The sequence below is a fragment of the Perognathus longimembris genome, chromosome 21 (genome assembly GCF_023159225.1).
Source record: "Perognathus longimembris pacificus isolate PPM17 chromosome 21, ASM2315922v1, whole genome shotgun sequence".
Taxonomy (NCBI): Eukaryota; Metazoa; Chordata; class Mammalia; order Rodentia; family Heteromyidae; genus Perognathus; species Perognathus longimembris.
This window is the reverse complement of record NC_063181.1, coordinates 27697804-27721795: the sequence shown is the minus strand read 5'-3', so window position 1 is coordinate 27721795 and position 23992 is coordinate 27697804. Positions and strand designations below refer to the sequence as shown.

Here is a 23992-nt window from a genome sequence, read left to right as displayed (position 1 = left end):
CACCGGAAACTTTCGGAAGTTGTTTGCTGCTGAGGCTACTTCCTATTGCACTGTTCAGCCTCCTATCCAGTCATAATAAAATGCCACTGACTTTGCTTCAGAAAAAAAGCAGTTGTAAAGTGATACAGGACTAGAACACAATTGAGTACCTATTGCATCTACTAGATATGAACAGTATTTTGTGATTTTGTAATGCTTTATTCCTAATTTAAATAAACTATGTATCTACCAAATCTATCTGGAATCAAATAAAATCTTATATATTGAATAACCACATTTCTTATGTCCAGTATAAAACTGTTCAAATGAACAACTGAAAAACAGTCCATTGTCTATACCACTGAACTCTACAGAGTTTATTTAGTCCATTGTCTATTCCACTGAACTCTACAGAGTTTAAGAATTTGAGAGTTCTATCGTATGCACTCATTCATTCCTGTATGCTGGCTTTCTTGCTATAATGACAGAGCTGAATATTTGCGACCAAGACCAGACAAGCCACAGAGTTGGGCCTTTCTAGAAAATATTCCATTAACTCCTGCAACTATCATATGATCCAGCATTCCTTAACAGTAAGATACAGAAAAACTGGCTCCCAAGTTACACTCACACATCAAAGACAGCATGTACCATGAAGGTCCATTGAGGAAATTCACAGCTGGTCTGGCTTGGGGTCCTGGAGTCACATAAATACTTGTAAAATGGGGGGAAATACATATGACAAACACAATAAACTGATGGTATCTGTAGTCCACTCTTCTCACAGAGTTCTTATAAAGATTAAATAAGTGGATGTGGCTTGGAAGACAAAGTGCAAAGCATACATGAGATAACTCTGGGGATGGCACTCTGGCTCTTGACAGAAGTTTGAAGTGAGGTCAGGAAATGGTAGAAAGGTAGAAGAAAAGTGAACAAGACAGAAAGGTAGCAACAAAGGAAACTCATTTCTCTGGTTGTCTCCTTCCAGCTCGAGACCCAAAGGAACTGAAGACTGTCTGATGGAAGAGAAGAGAACCAGCAAGCCTTTTGGAGAGCCTAACAAGGTACCACTCCCATAATGATATGAGATTTAGAATAAGGATATTAATCGAAAATAAGTAATTTTAAAAGACAAAATCATTAAGCCTAAACAGCCTCAAATAATTTTTAACTCATTTAAAATCTTAAGTGGACAAAAACAGATGCTGCAGCAGCTGCCAAAGAGATCAAACGTCTTCAAGCACGCAGACACAAACATATATTCAAAAAGGATGCCGCTGCTTTTCACTTCCTGTAGATGCCTAATACATTTAGCATAAGCCTTAAAAATAAAATTCTCTTGGAGAGTCTGTGTTCTCAAGCAGAAAGATATAAGAAACTGAAAGAGAAGAAGAAAAAAAGTAATATATTTACTATACGAGTAAAGCTGTAAGTGGATCAGTGAAATGGGTAGTTAAGGCAGGTGGGTGCCCATATACAGTCGTGTAATAATGCACCAAATCCATCAATAACAATAAAAAAGGGATTTTTGAAGCATAGCAGCTAATATTATTAGGGGAAAAAGCAAAGATGTCTAGCAGTGGGAACAGGATGCTACCACTTGTACAAAAACAAACCAGTTTAGACTGGGCTCCTTTGGGTAAGTTCTCCAAACATGGAGCACTAAGGCTGTTCTTGGCTGTCTGTGATCTGGCTCTGAAATTATATGAGGAAGGACAGGGGGCTTAACAAAACAGGCAGGTAGTTTTGATTATAAACTCGGAGTTGGTTGATTTACTTGTGGAAGGCACACTTCTCCAGTCGCATGCTATCTCTCAGCCTTTCTCACTTAGCCCGAATGCCAAGGCCTCAATACAGAAATTAGGGGAGGAAAGGAAAAAGGGAGGGAGAATAGTTGATATACTAAGGAAGGAAACTAAAGTTCTGGAAAACCACACCAAAGGAAGCTTCTTCTCTGGACTTCTGTGTCTTTTGAATTAAGTGCCCTGTTAACCTACTTCCGATTTAAAATACATACAGACATCAAAGACAGGTGACTGTTCTTCAGTCTTGGTAAGCAGAGTATGCAGGTACCAAACACTGTTATGAGGAGCATGAAGCTGCCAGAACTGAGGACTGTCACTCAGGGTAGAGAACTACAACGCATTAGCACAATTTTGGTGAGACACACACATGAAAAAAATGTATGTTAATTAATCCATATTTCCACAAACTCCTAAAAAATACTTAGGTTAATAAGAGTCTGCTTAAAGTAAACCTAGAAATTAAATTTTACTACTTAAAAGCAGTAGTTAAATCTCTATATCTACTTTTAAGAATCAGATTTATATTCCACCACTGACCCACCCTGAAACAGACAGAATTCATGGAGTAAGAGTTTCAGGCCCCTGAAAGCTAAGAAGGGAGTTGTCCCTGATGAGAAGTGAATAAAGGGGAGACCTACGATTGTAGCTCATTGCTTGTAGTGATAGTATTCTACATATAGAAAACAGTCAAAACTTATTAAGCCTTGAACTTGAACTGTGTATTTATCATCTGCCAATTTCACCACAGAAAAGCTTTTTTTTAAATACATAAAGAGCATTACTGGCTTTATATCAAAACCTTAGAAAATACCAAATATAGAAATGAGACTTTCAGAAAAGACTGATCTGTTCTAAAGCATGCACAATGCCTAATAAGTAACCTTCAAAATTATCTGGTAAAATTATAAGCTGCATATCACTCCTCAAAGTTCAGACTGATAACCGCCCCTAAAAAGATGCTCTGCCAGGGTGGCATCAGCTTCCTGAGGTTACTTGTGGATAAGCGGACCTATAAAGCTCACACTAGTCCTTTTTGTTCAGTACTCCCTTTCTTTTCTGTCCTTGACATACCACAAAGCCATGCTACAAACTGGAAGAGCTGTAGCTACCTAGGCTCCCAACAATAACATCTATGTTCCTCTCTCTCTTACCTCAAACAAAAGCACAATTTATGTTTAAAGATATTGGAGACAACCAAGAAAAAAAAATGTTATAAAATGTTATGTTGTCAATGGAAGTGGAATCAGAAAAGAAAAACGGAATAGTCTTTGGCCTACATACCCTAACAGAGAAGATCTGCTGTGGCCCCACCCATAATCATAATGAAAACTAAGATGCAGAAAACAGATCCATCTATCCATGACAAGTATAACATATTCAAGAGAAAGGGGTGTGGTGCCTTTGCCATAAATGAGTGTGGGTAGTCCACATATACAAGCTTTAGGAGGAACATAAAGCTATCATCACTAATAACAAGGAATAAAGACTTAAAAGTCTGTTTTCTTGGAGATTCAGAGGAAATGCCACAGCCTCTATCTCTTCATTTCCAGTGCAGTGATTTTCATTAATTACTAAGTAACATGACTTAAAGTCTTCAGGTGGTGGTGTGGGCCAGTAAATCACAAGAACCATCTTCTAGCTGACTATCATTCATCAACTTCCACCATCCAGCCCCCACTTTACTAACATCCTATTATAAATAAGGCTGCTTTAAAGGTTTAGAGGAAGAAGATGAGCACTTACATAGTGGACATTAAGCATCAGGCTTAAATTTTCTATTGTATCAAAGGAATAGAATCATCTAGACACAGATCTTATGAGGCTGAATTCACTAGAAGTTTTTAACTAATGCTAAAATATGGTTCTCTTTGACCTGCAGGTGTCTGTGGGATGTTAGAATATACTTCGCAACCAATATTCTTGCGGAATATACTAACTTTCCACTCTTACCTGCTTTCAAGTAATCAAAAACAACAAAAAAAGCACCAAACCTCTATGGACTGATGAATTTTCTTCTGCTGTCTGGCCTGCCAGCAGAAAGTATATCTTGTTAGAGCAATCTGTGAACTCCTACAGAGGATTTACTCTTGCAGAAGATAAGGAAAGATTAAGACGGAGGAGGTGATGCTCTATCAGCCCACATTCTATAGGACATAACCTCACAGCAGTGATCTCATCATTTCAGAGCACTACTCTAGATTTCTCTAAGATGCTTTCTCCTCCCATCAATTACACCCAGATTTACAGTATCTACTCAGAAACAAAAGGACACTGCTTGCTTGCCTATCTATTTCACAGGTCTCTTAACCTAATCTAAAAGAAAGGCCAAAAGCACAAAAGAAAAAAAAAACATTTTTAAGGCCAATTCATCAAATAATTTAAAAACAGAATTAGCTACACATTCCTGAATTACTTCCTCAAGGCTTTTCTTTCTATATTTCTGTCTCTCCAGGCATACTTATCTGGCTCCAAAATCCTCCTCCAAACATCTTATAAGCTCCTGAATTTCTTCTTTTATATCTGACAATGCCTTCTAATTATTTTGGCTCTTGGCTGTCTTTCACTTTATTTCACAGAAAAATGTGATAGAACTTAATTACCATCTGTGCAGTAAAAACAATATGGGGGACATTGCTAAAATAAGGCTTTTATTAATCATTCAGATGCTGCTACAGGGTGAGTAGGTTCATGTCTTGATTCCTGCCCTTTGTCCTGAACTTCATGTCTTCTATACCCTCAAGGCTTCAGAAAAACACAACTCTCACAACTGGTAAGCTCTCTCCTATGTAACCAAATTATCTTGTAAAGCTCAGTGAGTCTATAATAGTCATCAGTGTTCTTAAGAATCCAAACCCCTCAGTAGATGAGATGACAAATGCTAAGATATTTAAAAATAAACCTTGATCAAATGTCAGGTTGTAAATGTCAGGTTGAAATACACTGACAAGAGCTTTACAAACTAGTATCTTAAAATTTTTCTTCCCCTATTCCCAGAGCTGGGACCAGAACCTCAGGCCTCACATATTCTCAATAAATGGTTCAAGTACTGTACACCACTGATCCACATCCCTAGTCCTTAAAGGGGTCACTTCAAGAGATAAACCTACTACATACTCGATGACCTCTGTGGGGTATCTTTCTAGGGGAAATTTCCACAGGATTGTAAACTCAAGACTTCTTTCCACCTTAAGAATGGCTTCCTTTTAAGTTTAATAAAAGAAGTTGGGAAGTATAAAACTGGCACTAAAAAGGGGCTAGGTAAGGTAGCTTAAAAAAGTAATCCTAGTTATGAGGAAGGAAGACAGAGATTGGGAGATCATGGTTCAAGGTCACTCCATCACAACCAATGGTCCACATGAGAGGGAGAGAGGTACCTGTTATCCTAGCTATAAGGAAAGGACACTGGCTGGGTACAGCTATGGACTGACTGGTGTCAACATAGGAAAACATAAGTAGGAGCCTGGGCCTAAAATGAGACCTTATTATAAGGAAGAAGGGAATAAGAGAGAAAAGAGCAAGAAAGAGTAAGAGAGAAAAGGAAAGAGAGTGGGGACCGTGTTGAATCAGATTATATAGGAAAAGATGGGAGATATGGCCAGGTGGATTGGATGAGACTTCAGAGAAGCAGGAGGTAACTGCCGCCAGGTGTGCCAGTTACCAAGGTAACTCAGGTACCAGGCACAGACTTAAATAGGTGGGGGGCATCTGCATGGAGCCCACCGGAAGTGGACCTTACATTTAAGTTGAAAATAACCAATACAAAAAAGGGCTTCTTAGAAGCATGATTCAAGATGTAGAGCACCTGCCTATCAAGCAAGAGGTCATGAGTTCAATCTCCAGTTCCAAAACCCAAAAAGCAAAAAAGGTGTAACAGACTGGTTAAAAAACAGAGTTGTTTCATGATTTTTATTTTCTTTTACATATTACTTTCCTGACATACTAAATATACAGCTAAATAAGTGAAAAGGCCAGAACACAGAAAACAAAGGGGCATGATCTCCCTGATATATGACTGTTAAGGTAGGGGGAGGGGGAGACAGTAGAGACCAGGTCTGTGAAACCAAAAACTTCTTGTCAAATGGTATTTCCCACAGGTTTGGGTCAGCGACCCTACATTATGTAACTAAAATCAAACAACTACTCAACATATAAAGGTCAAAAATTGACCTCTCAGTGGAATACAATAGCTCAAAAGCTATGTATGTACGTTCATATAAGACTATTGTCTACATATTGTCTATTGTCGACATTACATTTAAAGCCTAGGTGAATTTTCTTCGGCTAGGCCACGTGGCTACTGTATATGTTCTTGATACATTGTATATTGTATATATGTCTACCTGACCTAGGGAAGGGAAAGAAAAACAGGGTGTACAATATCACAAGAAATGTACACACTGCCCTACTATGTAACTGTACCTTTTTTGCACAACACCTTGTCAAAAAAATTTTAATTAATAAATAAATTACAAAAAAAAAGAAAAGGCCAATTTCCCTAGGATAAGCAGATACAATAAGCACAAGAAAAGTATATAAATTACTAACTAAATCTTACTCTTCAGAATCTTGCTAATTAGATTCTACTGGCAAGTATTGAATAACCGCACAACATTATTGTTTAAGGCCAGTAATCAACTGGATTAGCAGTTTTATCTTCCTACAAATAAACTGTTCTCTTAATGTCATATCAAAGTTGTTATCTTAACTGATTAATAAATCAATCCAAGTTCCTATACTCCCCATGAGACGTTTTCACTGTACAAATGACAGCTAAGATCTCCCTATTTAAATGATAACTCCTCTGAAGATCTTTTTTGTGAAACAGTATAAGAGTCCTAGAAACTAAAGAAAAATATAACACAATGAAAATTAGAAGTTTATAAATAGTTTTGGAACAAGATTTGGGGTCATGAGCTATACCTTAGGAGGAGGAGGCTGGACACAAAGAGGAAAATAAAAATATGAAAAACAAAACTATAATCTAATAGCTTAAGACTCCCAATCCCGACACTACTTGAGCCTTATCTTTTTCTGACTATAACTGTATAGCCGAGCCTATAAAATTCCCTAGTCTAGCATAAGAAGTAATACCTTCAAGTACTGCCATTTAAAAGCAAAATTTTCTTAATATTTATATAAATGAAGTTATGAAAATTCAAGTTCTTAGTGGCAGAATTTGCTTTAAGTTCAAAACATATTTCTTAGGAGCAGCTATTAAAATAACAAGTACTTGCTTTTAAAAGTGAAATTTCACTAATGAGAAAAATCATAAAATACCTTTATAAAAACAAACTAAAAGGGAAAACACCAATTTTCATTGAAAAAAACATGTCTAAAACTTTACCAAAACCAAATAAAATGATATAATAGGTAAATATTAATTCTTATTTTCCCCCATTTGGACAGTGTAACCATAAACACTTCATAATATAGTATTACCACCTACCTGTTTTAGGATGTATTGAAAAGAATCCTTGTGGGTTTCCACTAGTAATTCTGAACATTAGCTTGTCATTAGAGCTAGAATCTGGATCAAATGCCTCAATTTGAACCACAGACACATCTCTAGGTGCATTTTCCATTATTTCTGGGTAGTAAACAGGCTCTGAAGTTCGTGGAGCATTGTCATTGACATCTTCAACCTCTATGTAGATCTCTATGAAGGATGAAAGTGGCACGACACCCTGATCTGTTGCATACACTGTTAGCCAGTAATGGGAGGCTGACTCCCGATCCAGTCGATCTGAAGTTTCTATAACACCTAGAAAGAAAAAAGAGAAACATGCAGTAGCATGTCAGCAACAAGAAAATGCCACGTTGAGAAAATATCAACTCAAAATCACTCATGTCTCTTACCAGCCAGATGTTCTTGAGTTAAGCTCCTAGACACTGTCTCCGTTTCCTTCCTATATACAATGGAGCTAACAACAGTATGTTTTCTGTGAACTGATAAAATGCCCTATCACATATATCATGATAAAAAAAACAACAACACATGGCACATAATATGTACTATGAAAATAGTTTTTATTATTTGAATTGGGTGACAATTACCCAGTTCTGAAACACAAAACAGCGCCAAGAACTGGGCACTAAGAGATCATCTAATCGCCTGATACTTTAGTTTTACCAAAGATAAACTTACGGTTGGTTGAAATCTGTTACAAGTTTCCTAGAAGTTAAACAGAAATCAACGATGAAACCAGAGCCATGGCCGAGACCTCAGACTAGTACTCCTTACTCTCCAAGTTGAGTCACTCAAGGAACGAGGTGGGAGCAATGCTGCTCTAGACAGCTTAATTACTCTCCTGTTTAACAAATTATAAAGTTCTAAAGTCCAGAGTAAAGGATTGCTAGGTCTCCTGTGTTCAAAAGTTTTTATGTTTGTTCTTAATCATCTTCAAGTCCATATGTTATAAAAACATGAATTCTTTTGTGTCAGCTGTGGGGCTTGAACTCTGGACCTGGGTGCTATCTCTGAGCTCTTCAGCTCAAGGGTAGAGCTCTACCACTTGAGCCACAGTGCCAATTCCAGTTTTCTGGTGGTTAACTGAAGAGTCTCACAGACTTTGCTGCCAAGGCTGGCTTTGAACAGAGATCCTCCAATCTCAGCCTCCTGAGCTGCTAGGACTACAGGCATGAGCCACTATTCCCAGCAAAAACATGAATTCTTATCAGCTATTCTATAAATTGCAAAAAGGTAAATCACCTTCTCAAACACTAGTGTCTCTAGCACTTTATACAAAGTGACTATTCAACAAATAAGTAAAAATGCATAAATATGTTACTGGAAATGGTATACAAAAGTCCTTAACTGAGATCCAAGCTAGAACATGTTATCTATGGAGTTGACCAGTAAGAGATGGGGTCATACCATCACTAAGACTGTCTTACTCTGGTCCGGTCACTAAAGCCTACCAAAACCATACTTAATCACAGGTGTTAATTCCCCTCTGAATGATTATAAGCAGAAATATCAACTTTTCTCACACAAAGGAACACTATTTTATTCACTAGTATAATCTTACCCTTTGGCTCACAAATATTTCATGACATTTTCTTTTCTCATACTGAACTAATGATACTTTTAGTGTTCAACACCATGGTCCTTGTTGGACTTTAGAAATCCCTACTCTAAAATCACTTTTCGAAAAGTTCAATGCAAATGCTATAAGAAAAAAAATACCAATTTCATCTATATTTAGCACTAAAACAGTACTGACCTCAACCAAAAATCTACTATTTTGTACTTATTCAAATTTTCAAATAAAAGTTACATAGTTATTGTGTACAACATGTTTTAAAATATGCATATGCTATGGGAAGCCAGAACAAGCTAATTGTTAAATACATTACCTCACATGTTTATCCTTTCCCATGGTGAGAACACTTAATACCCACCACCCTCTTAGAATTTTCAAGGTAAGTTGTTATTAACTATAGTCAACATGTTAAATGTATGACCTCTATTTAAATTTGAGTTTTTCTTTATTTGAGTTTAATACCAGAAGAACCCATATATACTAAATGCTATAAACTGAAATGAATTACATGTGACATAAACTGTCATAAGATGAACGTTTATTACTACTCAAGAGCATTTTAATTGTCTCACTAAATCCTCACAAAGATATATAATGTTTATCAAAATATGAAATGAAGCTTCAGAACTTAAGAAAAAGAAGCTAGCTGGTCTCTTCGGTGACAAATAAAAATAAATGTTTACTTATTTTCTCTAACTCAAACATAATCTGTTCATACTCTACCCACCTACCAAATTACTAAAATTCTATTTGTAGTGAGAAGTAATCATTGTTCATTTTGTTGTTGTTTGTCATTTCATCACCTAACTGAAAGGAAGTGATAGTATCCAGAATGTTCTTGCTACAAGATTGTAAAAATGAGGCACATACGTTCCTCTTACCTTCTGGAACTTCAAAAATGCAATTAATTTTTATATGACAAGGATTATTAAAAATTTCAAGCACTCAGATAACAGTGATTTTACTCACTTCTTTTCACTTCTAATCCTCAAATGCTTTATATGCAGCTGTTCAAAATTATGTTCCTCTAAGTGTGATTATAGGCATTTGAAAAATGACCATCATAGAAACAATCTACTCGGTGTTTACTACTTGTGGGCATCATGGCAAATATCTTGCTAGTGTTATCTGATTTGATCTTTGTTTCTGCCCTGGCAACACAAGTAGAGGCAGTGCAACTGTTCCTATTTCCTGATAAAAATCACAGATGAGGACCTTTCCCAGGGACACAGCACGGTGCAGCTAATGCTTATATGCCAGGCTATACATCTCTGATTCCAGAGTGAAAATCTGTCCATCTTAGTGTTAGTATGACAAAAGTGAGAGTAAAGAGAACTAAATATGGTAACTGACAGGCCAACTGCATGTCCCATCCACCGTTTCACATACCACCAATATTTGAGAGAGGAATTAAATATCCATTCCTATACAACAGCATTTTGTAATGTCAAGGTAAATGGAAGAAAAGAAAAAAGGTACAAAATACAATTGCAGATGTTAAAAAATGACTATGTATTCTCCATCATGTTCTGTTTCTAGCTTGGTCTCTCATGTGTCTGTACTGTAGAAGCCTTCTGCTTGGAGTTGCCTCTCCCCTAGCACGTGGGTCAGGAGCCACGGCAGTCACATGATACTGTTCGTAACGCCTAGCCCTGGTCAGAAGCGGGGCTGAGAGTCCCACATCTTCTCTGGGCATTACTAACATGTTAAAAAAAAGACAGTGAAGTGGCTGTGCTCAAATATGGGAGAAAACTAGGACTGGACTAAACTAAGTAGCAATGAACCACACTAAGTCACATGGCTATAGTGACCACAGAATCCAGATTATATGCTCCTCCTTCCTTGGAGGTTCATCAGAATACAAACTAGTTTTCACAAGATTCCTGGTTTCAGGGCTGACCCACACATTCTAGTCACCTGTATTTCAACTAGAAGTAGTGTTTATTCTTTAAGTCACTAACTCCTACGATGTATCTACCACCTTCCTAAGGGCATAATTAGCATTTATAGATCCATAGATTGATTTCTTCCAGAACTCTACCAGTTACTGTAACTCAGCAGAGAGGAACAAATTTTAGCTTTTCCACACTTTTTTTTTTTTTTTTTTTGGCCAGTCCTGGGCCTTGGACTCAGGGCCTAAGCACTGTCCCTGGCTTCTTCCCGCTCAAGGCTAGCACTCTGCCACCTGAGCCACAGCGCCGCTTCTGGCCGTTTTCTGTATATGTGGTGCTGGGGAATCGTGGAATCGTGGGGAATGTGGTGCTAGGGCCTCGTGTATCCTAGGCAGGCACTCTTGCCACTAGGCTATATCCCCAGTCCTTTTCCACACTTCTAATCAGCCCCTTTAACACAAGAAAAAGACAATCAAACTGAATAAGACAGATGCATTAGTTCTTGAAACTATCCTATATTTAATCTTAAATGTCTACCAATCAGCTTTCAATAATGAACTTTTCTGTATAGTGACTTATTAACCACATCTTTTTTTGGGGGCGGGGGGAGGACAAAGACAAAAAAATCCACAATTTTTGTACAGTGTTTTAAACATATACCCAAAATAATACCTCCCCTTTGGGGGCCCATATAAGCATCTACTTAACTCTTTTCTGAGCTTTCCAGTCTGTCTTCAACTATCTCTGTATTCAGATCTCTTCTTTCTCAGTCACCTCACCTCTTTTCTATTTCCTCATTCCCTTTCTAAGATAGTGATGCAGCTGAAGGATGCATAAGCCCAGTAGACAAGGATCAGCCCCAGCGTTCCACAGAATTCTCTCTAGCCAGATATTAAAACAGAAGCCAGGCAAATGCAAAACAAGGAAACCGCATTATTCCTACTATGAGCTTCTCTGGCACAAGCAGGAAAGGAGGGTGAGATGCTACAGCATTCATGTTGAGCACAGAAGTCAAGTTTAGACATGCCTATTACATGTACTACCCAGTAGGGTAGCCATGAATCATTCCTTTAGTTCGATGAAGTATTACAAAAGTAATAAATATCCCACTGTCTAATCTCAAGTACACAATGAGGACATTGTCAAAAATGTTATTAATAAGCTAAAAATTTTTTGAAAGATGCTAGAAGTCTGGAAGTATTAAGTAAAAATATTTAGCATTCCAAACATACTAAGATTTTGAAACCACCACCAGATGTCACTATGGAAACTGATTTAAAATATGCATCCAGTGAAATTTTTTAAAAAACTGTAATTTCTGAAGAGTCTTGGAGCAATCCGGTTGAAAACAGACCTCACAGCAAAATTTCCTTCTTAAAGGATTTATTAAAATTCACGTTCAAAATTCATGTATTTAAGTAAACTCATATTGAGATGTCTTCCTACAGTCCAGTTATTCAAAATTTATGTGGTACAGAAACAAGTGCTCAAGTAAATGATCAAAAATTAAACAAAGGTTACTAAGAATTATTAATTCCTACTACCCATCATTGGCGGCTGATGCTACTATAACTTAAAATGTCCTTAACTAGCCATGGCCAGCGATTTTCACCAACAGATTCAAGTGGAACAAAATGCTTTCAATAGAAAGTTGGAGTGTTCACTCTCTCTGCCAAAAATAATTTAACCGATTCAAATTTCCATGGTCACAGAACACCTTTCCCTGCCACAATTTTCCTATTCCTTTAATAGACCTTGGATCCCTAACAAGCCCCAATGCCAAAGCTTCAGACAAAACTTCTATTTATGATCCCTCAGCTACTCTATTTCAAAAATACTTGCAATTGCAATAACCAAGAAATACACATTTGCAAACCACAGTAATCTCTGGGCCTTTCTGGCATGCCATGCTATGAAGGAATGCTTGCCCATAACATACAAAGCTCTAGGTCCAAGCCCTAGTACCCCAACACAAAAATTGTAGGGCTTTATATTACTGTATGTTACCCCAGAGATAACTGAGGAGTCAGGGCCCTGCTATCCCCATCAAAAGTTCCCCCACATTGACCTAAATAGTACCCAGTAGAATCCATCTCTTAAAGGTTCAGCCACTTCCCAATCACACCACACAACACAACACGGCAACCAAGCCTTCAACTGATAGGTCTGTGGCACAGCTAATACGAACCACTGCATTCTGGAATCGCACTTAGGGTAGCAATTGTATAGTTGCTTCATCAACTTAACAACAAAAAAAATGTATTCATAAACTGCTTTATTACATGGCAACTCCTTTTCACAATTACTCAAAGACAATAAAACAAAATTTCTTGCGAGACAAAGATATCATAACGACATATACATACATGGTAGTCATGATGTTCTAGGCACTATTTTGAGCAGGCCTTGACATGAATACTCATTTACATCAACCCCAAGGAACAGGGAATGTGATCATCTGTATTTCACAGGTGAAGAAACTTTAACTGCATAAACAGTTTGTCTAAAGTCACCCAGCATTTCACTGCTAGAAAGAAAGTCTAGCTCTAAAGAATCCTGACAAATGTCCCTAGCAAGCTTGTTACAGAAAAGGAGAATAGGGGGTGACTGGCTTAACTCCACTAGGGAATTTCTGTTATTGATGGAATGAAATAATGTAATGGCAAAATATAAAAAGAAAAAAAAAGTCTTGTCTTTGTTTATCTTCTTTTTCCCAACACTTGGGGATCTGGTAATGTAGGACAAGCAATCCATAATATTAGGAGAGATAGGGATTTATTTAACATATGAGGGTACTTATCTTATTGTCCAGCTTTAGCAAGTACACATTAACTATCAAAAAAAATCATTGGTATTCAAACTAAATGAAAGATAAAATCTGACAAAAATGTATAAAATATTTCAAATCTGTTATGCTTGGGAAAGAATAACTGTAAACCTCTCTCTTCCCTCTATCACACACACACAAATATTACACTGACATGTTCAGAGAAAGAATGGCCTAGAATATGCAAGAAGACAACAAAGAAAATAGATCCAACGGACTAATTATTTAAAACTACTGATTTTCTAGAAAAATAAATTCAAAAAATTTATTTAAAATGTGCACAATAAAAAGTTAAATAAAACATAAATAACCAGCAGTCTTTAAAAGTGTTGCTAACAGAACAATCCCTCTGTCTTAGATACATGATATACTCTCTTGATTTAAAAATAAATACTGCTGCAGATATTTAAAGTATACAAAATGTTGTAATAATATGTAAACAGTTAAAGGTTACTATAGAAAATAAATGAACACAGAGTAGTCTGTAGTATCACAGGATTATCTGTTCTGGGTTTTCATAGCAAGGGCAGCTAAAATCTACTCATGTGAATTCCTAATTCAATACAATTGTATATCCTTTAGATCTTATACTGTACATTAACTCTCTGGGCTTCTTTATTCTATATATATGCTGCCGGACAAGATGGGAACCTATACTTTCATTTCCAGTTATCTGTGTTTCATTTAATCTGAGTGGATTCTGAACAATTTAGATTCCAATAGCTTTAACAACTAACACTTGAAAGTACTTATATTTGAATTTACTTTAAAAGTTTTAGGTCTAGAAAATTGTATAGTGAGTCAAAAGTTAGTATCTAATGATAAGCTTTTTATATGGCAACTATTGGTTTATTTAGAAGACTCTTAAAATAATTTTAATTGAAAAACACCTATCAACTCTTTCAATTAAAATTAACTGAGAGGCTTCTGACTTAGAAACTTACTAAAACTTACATTAATTAAGTTAACAAACTTATTTTAAGCATCATATTTCAAGCCTAGGGATTTTAGCTTTTGTAGTCACTCCCAGGTCCAACTCTACTGAACCATGTTTCCTCCTTTCTTCAGAAATCAGAATTTCCAAGTTCTAATTTCCATGTCAGAATCCTTAATATTGTTAATGAGGGCTTTCATGGATAAGCTCTCTTTTTAAAGAGGATTATTTTTGAGCTGTAAAAATTATCATGTAACTGGGCACTGGTGGCTCGTGTCTATAATTCTACCAGCTCAGAAGGGTGAGTTCTGAGGATCACATACTGAAGGCAGTTCAAGGAGACCAGTCGGTCATCTAAGCACGCTACCCTCCGATAACTTGCTTAAACCTCTAAACTAAGTGGACTGTTTTAAGCCAGAGTCCCAAATCTGGCTGACTTGCTCTCTGGGGCACACACAAGAAACTCCAGGGTGCTGCTCCCATGTAGGGCAGCACTGCCTCACATTCCCACCCTGGTTTCTTCCCATAGACCTGGGGAGATAACTTCAATCCATCATTATTAATAGGGGGAAAACATCAACATACCAAGGCAAACTGACCACGAATCTGCATGAAGTTCAAGAATCCTATGCAACTGAGTCCAGTAGGATGAAAAAGAAAAAGCATTCAAAAAAGAATCCAACTCTGCTCCATATTAAGAACATTACTGTATTTATCTATCATCTCCTTTTGAGGCAGACTATGTGAAACTATGTGAAACATAAGGCACTGTAGTAATAGCACTGCCTATCTGTGTTTTGAGGACATCCTAACTAATTTGTGAATACAGCTACTGTTAGTAGCTTTAAAATACTGAATGGCAGGTGATCTCACAAGCTTTTGGCAGATCAAAACTGATGTTTAAAGGGAAGTCTCTCTCTCTGAAAAAGTTCTCAATCTTTTATTTTATTGGACTCTCAACACAGGCATAACAGAGCATTGAAAACTGTATTCTATATCTTCTTCATCAACAAGGATTTAATGTCAGTTGATGGTACTTGGTTCTTGCTAGAAATAAACTGAAACCTAGTACTGCAGAATTAAGCCTGTTTTAATTCATTCAACAAACACATTTCCTACTACATGTCAGGTCTAGTACAGGGTGCTAAAAAAAAAAAAAAAAAGACCAAGAAGAAAACATTGGATTTTGTGCAGAAGACAAATAATAATTTATTCAGAAGAACAACCAGGAGAAAAGAAAAATGGCACTTGTTTGAGAAGGACAATGCAGTATTTTACCAAGTAGGTGCATTAATAGTTACCTTACACTTAGTTATAAATATGTGTAACACAAAGACCAAGTAAGTCCTTTCTGAGGTTGTAAATTGCTAACTGAATCTCATAATGCACCATGTAGCAATGACTTTCATATATAAATCACAACGTAATTGTTTTGGGTGGGTTACAAGCATAATCAAATTTTACTTTCTTCTCTGTTAATACTTTTTCAATTTTTCAAAAAAATCTGCATATTAAGTTAGACTAAAATATTTCAAAAGCAGTACTTATAAAAGGCTAACTTAAAATGTTATCAATAGCACTTAAAGACATTTCAGAAATGTAAAAGTGACCTTTAGAAGTTGCAAGTGCCTTAGAAGTTTTCCTAAGCTGAGCAACTACGTAAAGCATCTGTGGTGCAGAGTATGTTCGAAGATGAAGACAAGGGACCATTTAGTGATGGAAATGTCAGTTAAAGTGGCTGAGTCCTGGGCCAACCTCCCTAGGCACTCCCTTGCTAAGAAAACAGAATGAGCTTCCTCCCGCTGTCCCCAACTACTGTCCAGGGCACTGCATGTATAAAGAGCTTTCCAAAGGAGACAGTCATCTCCAGAGCTCTAGAACGTACAAGTTCTGTCCAGGAGTGAGATTGCCTTTTTGCTAGGAAAAAGAAATGCAGAAAATGGAAACGTTCCTTAAAATAAAACCTCAAATCCCTATGTACTCCAGTTATACAAAATGGAAGGTGTGTTTTATATGAAGTAAAAATCGAAACAGTACAAGAAATGTATCCAATGCCTAATGTATGAAACTGTAACCTCTCTGTAATTCAGTTTGATAATAAATATATATATATATAAAAAATTTACTTTTTGGCATCTATGGTAATGGACTTGGGAAAAACTTGTGTTTCTTATTCACTCCACGTAGCATTTTCCAGTTCTTGGGCTTGCATTTTGATTCTAAATAAGTTAATATGTAATCTTTAAAAATTGTACTGTAGTCACAAAGCAATCTTCAAATTTTAACAAACAACATATTGTGTGTGTGTGTATTTGAAAAGAAATGGTTTTACAGGCAATATTTATCTACTTTCAGTATCCAATTTAGTGACAAATTCCAAATCTTTACAAAATCAGAAACTTAATTTGAGTCAAGTTACCCTAGTTATAAATTATTTTGCAGACATTGATAACTTAGCAGAAACTTTGGATATCACCATTTTATGCTCACATACACCTCAGATTAAAACAAATAGCTCTAAATTATAACCTAGATGCATTTTCAGAGTTGATGATATAAACTTTATTAATCTTGGACAAGCAGGGGGCTGGTGGCTCAAGCCTGTACTCCTAGCTACTCAGGAGGCTGAGACCTGAGGATCAAGATTCAAAACCAGCCAGGGAAGGAAAATCCATAAGACTCTTATCTCCAATAAATCACCAGAAAACCAGAAATGGTGGTGTGGCTTGAGCAAAAAGAGCTCCAGGACAGAGCCTAGGCCCCGAGTTCAAGCCCCTCAATCACCAACAACAGAAAAAGAATCTTAACAAACCAGAATACCAATCTGTAAATACATAATAGCCATTTACTTGTTTTTTAACTTCTTCCCTTCTTATGAAGGGAGTGTGACATATCTGTGTAATTAAGGATTTCTAAGTTGGTAAATTATTCTGAAATCACAAGATGTAGCCTACACAAGAGAGAGTAAATCTTAAAATTTAAAAGTAAGCAAGAATATTTAGTACCCTAGAATATTCGGGACACACTCTCAAACTGAAGGATAACAGCCAAGACTTCTCAGTGGTACGTACGGTACACAGATGTAAATTACCTAATCTTCATTATTTTAAGCAAACAGGAAACAAATCTCACGAGTACAGCAGATCCTGGGCATCTGCAGGTCTGCGATTGTTAGGTGACCACCACTGAGGAAAACCATGCCTGCTGGAGCGGCCCAGAGTTCAGTGCCATAACAGGGATACCACCACCCTAACACTGCCCAGTTTCCAGTAGATATGCCACCTGTCAGCAAATCTCAGATTTTCACTTTACCCCTGAAACTAAAACACATTCACTTTTACCTTTGTGGTTTCTTTGGTTTGTTTTTGGCAGGGCAGCATTTGTGTTGGGGGAGGTATACTATGTTTTCACAAAATTAAGGGCTGGTAAAGAGCAGCTCACAGATGACTCTTAACACAACTAGCAATAGCGTTGACCTGACCAAGAGCTTCTCCTCATTAACTGATCTGTGCTATGCTTGTGTTTATTATTAATTTTGACCCCACTTGGGGTAAAAAAAAAATCCAAAAACATGTAACCAATCTGCAAATAAGGCATGATTAAAGACAATACATACAGTAAGGTAATCATCAAGTATGGATATGACTGCATTTACATCTGACAACAACACCATAAAACACAATATAATTCCATGGCATTCCATCATTTCTGCAACCTTCCTCCCCAATCCACCCTGCTTCCCCCACACCTCTCTGAGAGGAAATGTCATTAGGCCCACAAACCAAAACATCTTGACAAAGGCAAATGTAGGCATTGGTGGAAACATTACTTTCAAGTCCTAGATGGGTCCTAAAGCACAGTCTTTGGTTATCTTAAATGACTAAAATGAATGTAGCAGGGTGGAGGAGGAGAAGACAACAAGGAGAGAGCAGGAGGAATCAGAAAGTTCAACCCTTTAATTTTACAGCTGAAGAGGCAAAAATCTACAGGGTAAATGAGTGGTTATTAGAATACAGATTTTAAAAGAAAGAACTCAAGTACCTTGGAATCCCATCATACTTATGTTTCAAGTGTGGCACCAGGCGAGAAGGGCCTACTGCACTGTCAAATCCCAACAAGCGTGAAATACGACATTTCCCATTTCTGAGGGAAATGACTGATAACAGGGATGAACAAGGGTCAGTGATGCAATCTCAGAGTGAATGGTGTAACAACCTTAAAAAGTACTGCCAGCCCGACCTTACCATGGTAACTGCTGACTACTCACTTATTCCAGTCACATTTTCCATTTCCGAGTAAGAACAGATTTCAACTGACAGAGTAAAGAATGTGCTAAATACGTAAAGAACACACCAATACTGCTAAAGTAAGTTAATAAACACAATCCCGACCCTCAATGGAACACATAGCTTTTTTGCAAGGCATGATAAAGTCTCACTTCAAATGTGAATGAAATCCAAGCTAGGAAATCAAATTAGAAATTTCTTGCGCACAGAGAGAACATGAGGTCAGCTTTGCCTCCAGCAGTGTTTCTCCATTTATTTTCATCAATTTAGTCACAACTCCTATTTAAATATTTCTTTTCAAAAATCCAAGTTAAAACTAACCAAATTCAATAGACATCATTTCTACAGGATATCATGATTTAAAAATATCTGTATTTATATTTGTATAACTCCTAGCCCTTAGTTACCAGCTGCACAAAAACCTTGATAATATATAAAGGAAATAAGGAACATTAGAGTTCTCCTTCATTCGGAGCCAGAAAGAAAATTTAGGTTCCTGCAGAATATGACTCACACTAATGCGATTCTTAAAAATGTCTCCCAAATAGTAGTAACTTATCTTTTGAATTACTAAAAACTATAAATGTTTCTAGCATGGTTTCTTATGAGTTCTATAAATGAAGGTAACATTTTAGAGATTAAAAGAATAATCATTTCTGAGAAACCAACTTGCTTTAGATGATTTTTTTAAGTGGTTGAAATAGGAATCTTATTTCAAGGGTTTATATCCAAGAGAAAGTCTATTGCCAAAGAGGAAAACTAGTTTCGCACACCATCAAAACTGAAAAGAAAGGGAAGATGCAGGGGCTTTTTTCTTCTCCTCTATCTTTGTTGATGACAGGAATCCAGAAGGCCCTACACTTAAGGTGAAGTTTAGACTTATGATTAAAGCGAGCAATGGGAAGTAGAACCCACCAAGAAGCGAGGAGGAAAGTAGGAAAGATGCTAGTCCCACCCTCTGGAAAGGCAGGGCTAGTCACAGAAGGGCCTGGATACAAGTAAGCACTATTCACAGCCAGGTACTCCTACCACTCACTTGAAGTCACACCCAGATCACACCCGGCCTATCTCACACAATTTGCAGCCATACACGATTGTGTGCACTGCACTATTTATTCGATCTGATCAGAAACCACCTTCAAAGGATGGTCTTTTCATTCAAGTCCCAGCTCAGGTCCTCCCTAGAAGTCCTTTCTGACAATCTACCCTAAAGGGTGCCATATACCTCTATTAAAAAAAAAAAAAGACACTATCACAGGACTGTTTATTTTTTCCAGCTTCTAGGTTGTATGTCTGTGTGTGAGTGAGGAGAGAGAGACAGAAAGACACAGAGAGAGAAACTGCCTATGTGTCAGAGACAAAGAGAATTTTATCTACCTGCTCATTAGCTGTCTAGTCTCTCCAGAATGCATGCTTCCAAATGACCACATGGTGCTATGAAATCCTCAACACCCTGAACAGGTTCAGGCAGAGGAGGCTGGCAATAAACACTAATTATCCAGTGAATGAAAGCATGAAGGAACTCTTCACCAAGCCTTCTTTCATCCTCTGAAACTTTGCCTCTGAAATTCTTCCAATTCTTCACTTTCAAAGGCCTGGTAAAGATTTCTCTACTGCCCTCATCTTTCCAGGACCCACAGAGAACTGCAGAAACACAGCTCTAGAAGCACTTACACTTCTCCTCTTCTCCCTTCCCTCCTAAAGACATTTATCCTCAGCCTCTTACGGGGACTGAAGCTAGCCCCAGCTAGCCCTTCTCTAGAAGGTCTCCATCCATCAAGGATCATTAATGAGCCTTTCAAGTTGTAGTCATCATTACTGTGTTTCAAAAATTACTATTACTTTAAATCTGAAAATGCTCAAACTCTCTCTGTAACAAGCTTCAAAATCCTGGAAGGGAGGGAGGTGTATTTAAATCACAAAGTGCTACATACAAAGTTAATAAAGCTGAGTTTTCCATGACTTTCAATAGTTACAGCACAATATAGCCACTTCGTTAATCCCACTGAGCCAATACATACAAGCATAACATAATTCACTTATGCAAATAACTGAACAAGCAAATTAATAGCTCAGACAGAACTATAAATACATGCTTATCTCCTTAAGGAAATAAACCAGAATTTGTTATGTTCACTGCATTCAAGAATGTATTAACTGTGTTAAAAAAAAAAAACCTCATTACATAGAAATCTCACCTCCCCACTCAATTAGTTCCTTATGAAATGTGTATTTGGTAATAATAAGGTATGCTGTCGTTTTTTTAAACTTTATAACCTAGACTGAACCTCCACTCTAATTATAACTATATCCAGTCCTCACTCCTCTGTGCACAGGATATATTTATGAGAGCTTGCAGGTTGACCACCATGGCTTAGAAGGGCTGTAGCTTTGAGAGGGAGAAAGTGTGCTTGTAAATTTCCCATTCCTTCCCACACGAGATTCACTAGCTACTGCTAACTGTGTTTCCTCCCTAGCAAAATATGTCTGTCTTCCACACCTGAACATTCCACAGCACAAAGGTGGAAGTGACACTAGGTGTATTTCCAATAGAAAAAAAACAGCAACCAAACTTCTTTAGAAAGCTTTAACAATTACCCACTATTTCCAAAGCAATCAACATTCCTCCTACAAGTGAATGACCATATGTGAATCATTAACTGGGAGGGAAGAACACAAGTATTAACAATAGCACAATGACACAACTGCAGGTAAATAAAGTGAATGGGTAACCAAATTAATCTAAAATTTAAGAAATTTAAAGGAAAAAGTGACCTCAGTAAGGCAACAATAAACAAAATATGGCTTTCATTTAGTGCTCAATATTTCTTATCACTAGCCATTCTTTTTAGGTCCAAAAATCAAGTCATGAATTCAGAAATGATGAAGACACATCTCATCTGTGTAGGAAGCACTAAATTTAAAAGAAAAAGAAAAGAGTCAAGTCAACCAATGCCTTTAGTAGTCATCCCTCCAGCAGCAAAGAATAGCCAGTCCCAGAGCCAAATTGATATGGGTTACCTAAGAAGGGATTCCTCTAACCTGGAATTACTTAGATGTAGCTCACTTTCCCTACACTCAACAGGCATTATTAAGGGTAGCTGGATGAAGCAAAGCTTTCCAGAAAGGCAAAGGAAACTCACCTCACAGAGAAGGGAAAACAAGGTTGCAACTAGGCCTTTGTCTATCTATGTCCTTAAAGAAAATTTCAAATCCATGATAGTGTATGGAACGATATCAGAGACCATTATTCAGACAAATTCCTCTGTTTCTTTTTTTAAGTAAAAACATAAAATATATAGAGGGCTAAAAATTCCTATTTCAATTTTTTAAATCTTAAAATTTTCTTAAAATCACAGATTTCATATCAGTCAATGTGGCCTGGGATTGCTTTCCCCATATGAAGTTCTATAATTAAAACCTAACTGACTGATGCCTATACAGTTGACATGTATTTGGTAAAAGATAGTTACGCCTTTCCTATTAACTTCCACCATAATCTCTTCCATTTCAACCCTGGTAAGAATTATCATTTTATCTACTGAGAAAGAGTTATCACATCCTGAATTCTCAATTCTATCTGATAAATTCCACCAAAACAAAAAGATTTTCCTATGGACTTACAGGTAGGACTCAATTTCTAAGCATCCAACAGAAGCTAAGCATTCAGAATGTGGGAATCTAATATAAAGAAACCTATTTCCCATAGTTAAATTCTGATTGCAATGTCACCCGATTAGCTCATTAATGTTAGGTTCTTTAAGTTTTTTGACTCTCTGACTCAGGACTAGCACAAAAGCTGAACTCAAAATATCTATGGGAAGTAGGCATTCAGAAATAAATCCCTGAAGAGCTATAATCAACCAACTGTCATATAAAACAGACAACCACTGTCTGGTTTAGAAAAATAATGATTTTTTTTTAACTTCCAGATGATTAAAGATTCACCCATTCCGTAAGACTGCCTTTAGGCTGGGTCCCCCATGGAGCAGGAAGGCAGAAAAAAACCAAACAAACTGTGTACCATAATTATGTGTGAATTTCCTTCCCCACTCCAATTCTGAAAGAAGCCTGTAGGGATCTTTTCTTCCTTACATACTTCCTCCCACCATTAACATTTTATTGGTAAATTAGACTCTATGATACAACTTTTACTGGTTACCAGAATTATATAGAAGTACAACCTGAAGCTAAGGAAGAAAAAAACTTGGTGAATTTGTGAATGAGCATTCCTTTTTCCAAAGGCTCATTGAAGTCTGCAGAGTAACTTCGTTAACATCTGGGTCTCATTTGTTCCAATGCAACATTCTGCCTCAATTACAAATATCATGTTAATGCTAACTTCTTGAACCTACTGCCTAAATCTCCAATGTTAAACTGTTTTTTTAATATTATTATTGCTATGTTTTGGGGGATTTCTTCAGCAGTGGTTCTTTACCCAGTTACATTTTGAACAGAACCTTGTGTGTTTTATTTGTTTCATAGTTAACAGTTGCCAAGAAATTGCTTATTGTCTGAAAACAAATCTGATCATTTATTCTCAGATCTCAAGAGGAAGATAATCTGTTTGGAATCCATCACTGTATCGCGGAGTATATATTAACTTCAGACATAAGAAAATAGATTAATTTACAAGACCACTTAGGAAGAGAGAGAGAAGGTCCATTCATATAAGTCATGTAAAAAACCCGAAAAGTCTCATAGTAACTAAATCTCTAAATGCATCTTAAACATGATTTTATAGCGTAAGTAGTATCTAACCAAAAGAAAGAAAAAGTCAAAGTCCATTTCCACACATTACCTATAAAAAGCTGGCACATGATAGACACTATATTTCAAAAAATAATAACCATTATTGCAAAAGAATAAGCTTTAAGATACCACTGGGACAAAAATCTGACAAAGGTAAGTTAAATCAAACTACTCTTAAAGGTTTGAAAAAAAATCAATTATTTACTCAGGTTTGAAAAAAAAATCAATTATTTACCCACAACCACTGTTTTAATTATAAGTTTCCAGAGGAAATAATCTTCACTTAACAAAAGTGGCATTATTTTGCCTTCATTCTAAAGCCTAGGCAGTGACAGCAAAAATGAAGAGAAATAAGCAAATGTGCATGACACCTTTATTTCTGAAATTTCAGATTCAGAAATGCAGCATTTTTATTAAGAGCTTTAAAAAAATTATGTCCAATAATCTCATTTCCTACTATTTATGCCAAGGCAA

At 36.7% G+C, this 23992-nt stretch overlaps 1 protein-coding gene across 4 annotated transcripts in view; it reads right to left on the bottom strand.

Annotated features, from left to right (window-relative positions):
- Fat1 (FAT atypical cadherin 1) overlaps nt 1-23992 on the bottom strand; it is a 112963-nt gene that overhangs the window by 53206 nt on the left and 35765 nt on the right. For all 4 annotated transcript variants that reach the window (XM_048330854.1, XM_048330853.1, XM_048330852.1 and 1 more), the window contains exon 3: nt 7231-7545. In XM_048330854.1, the coding sequence (XP_048186811.1) occupies nt 7231-7545 (315 nt within the window). The remainder of the gene's footprint in view (nt 1-7230; nt 7546-23992) is intronic.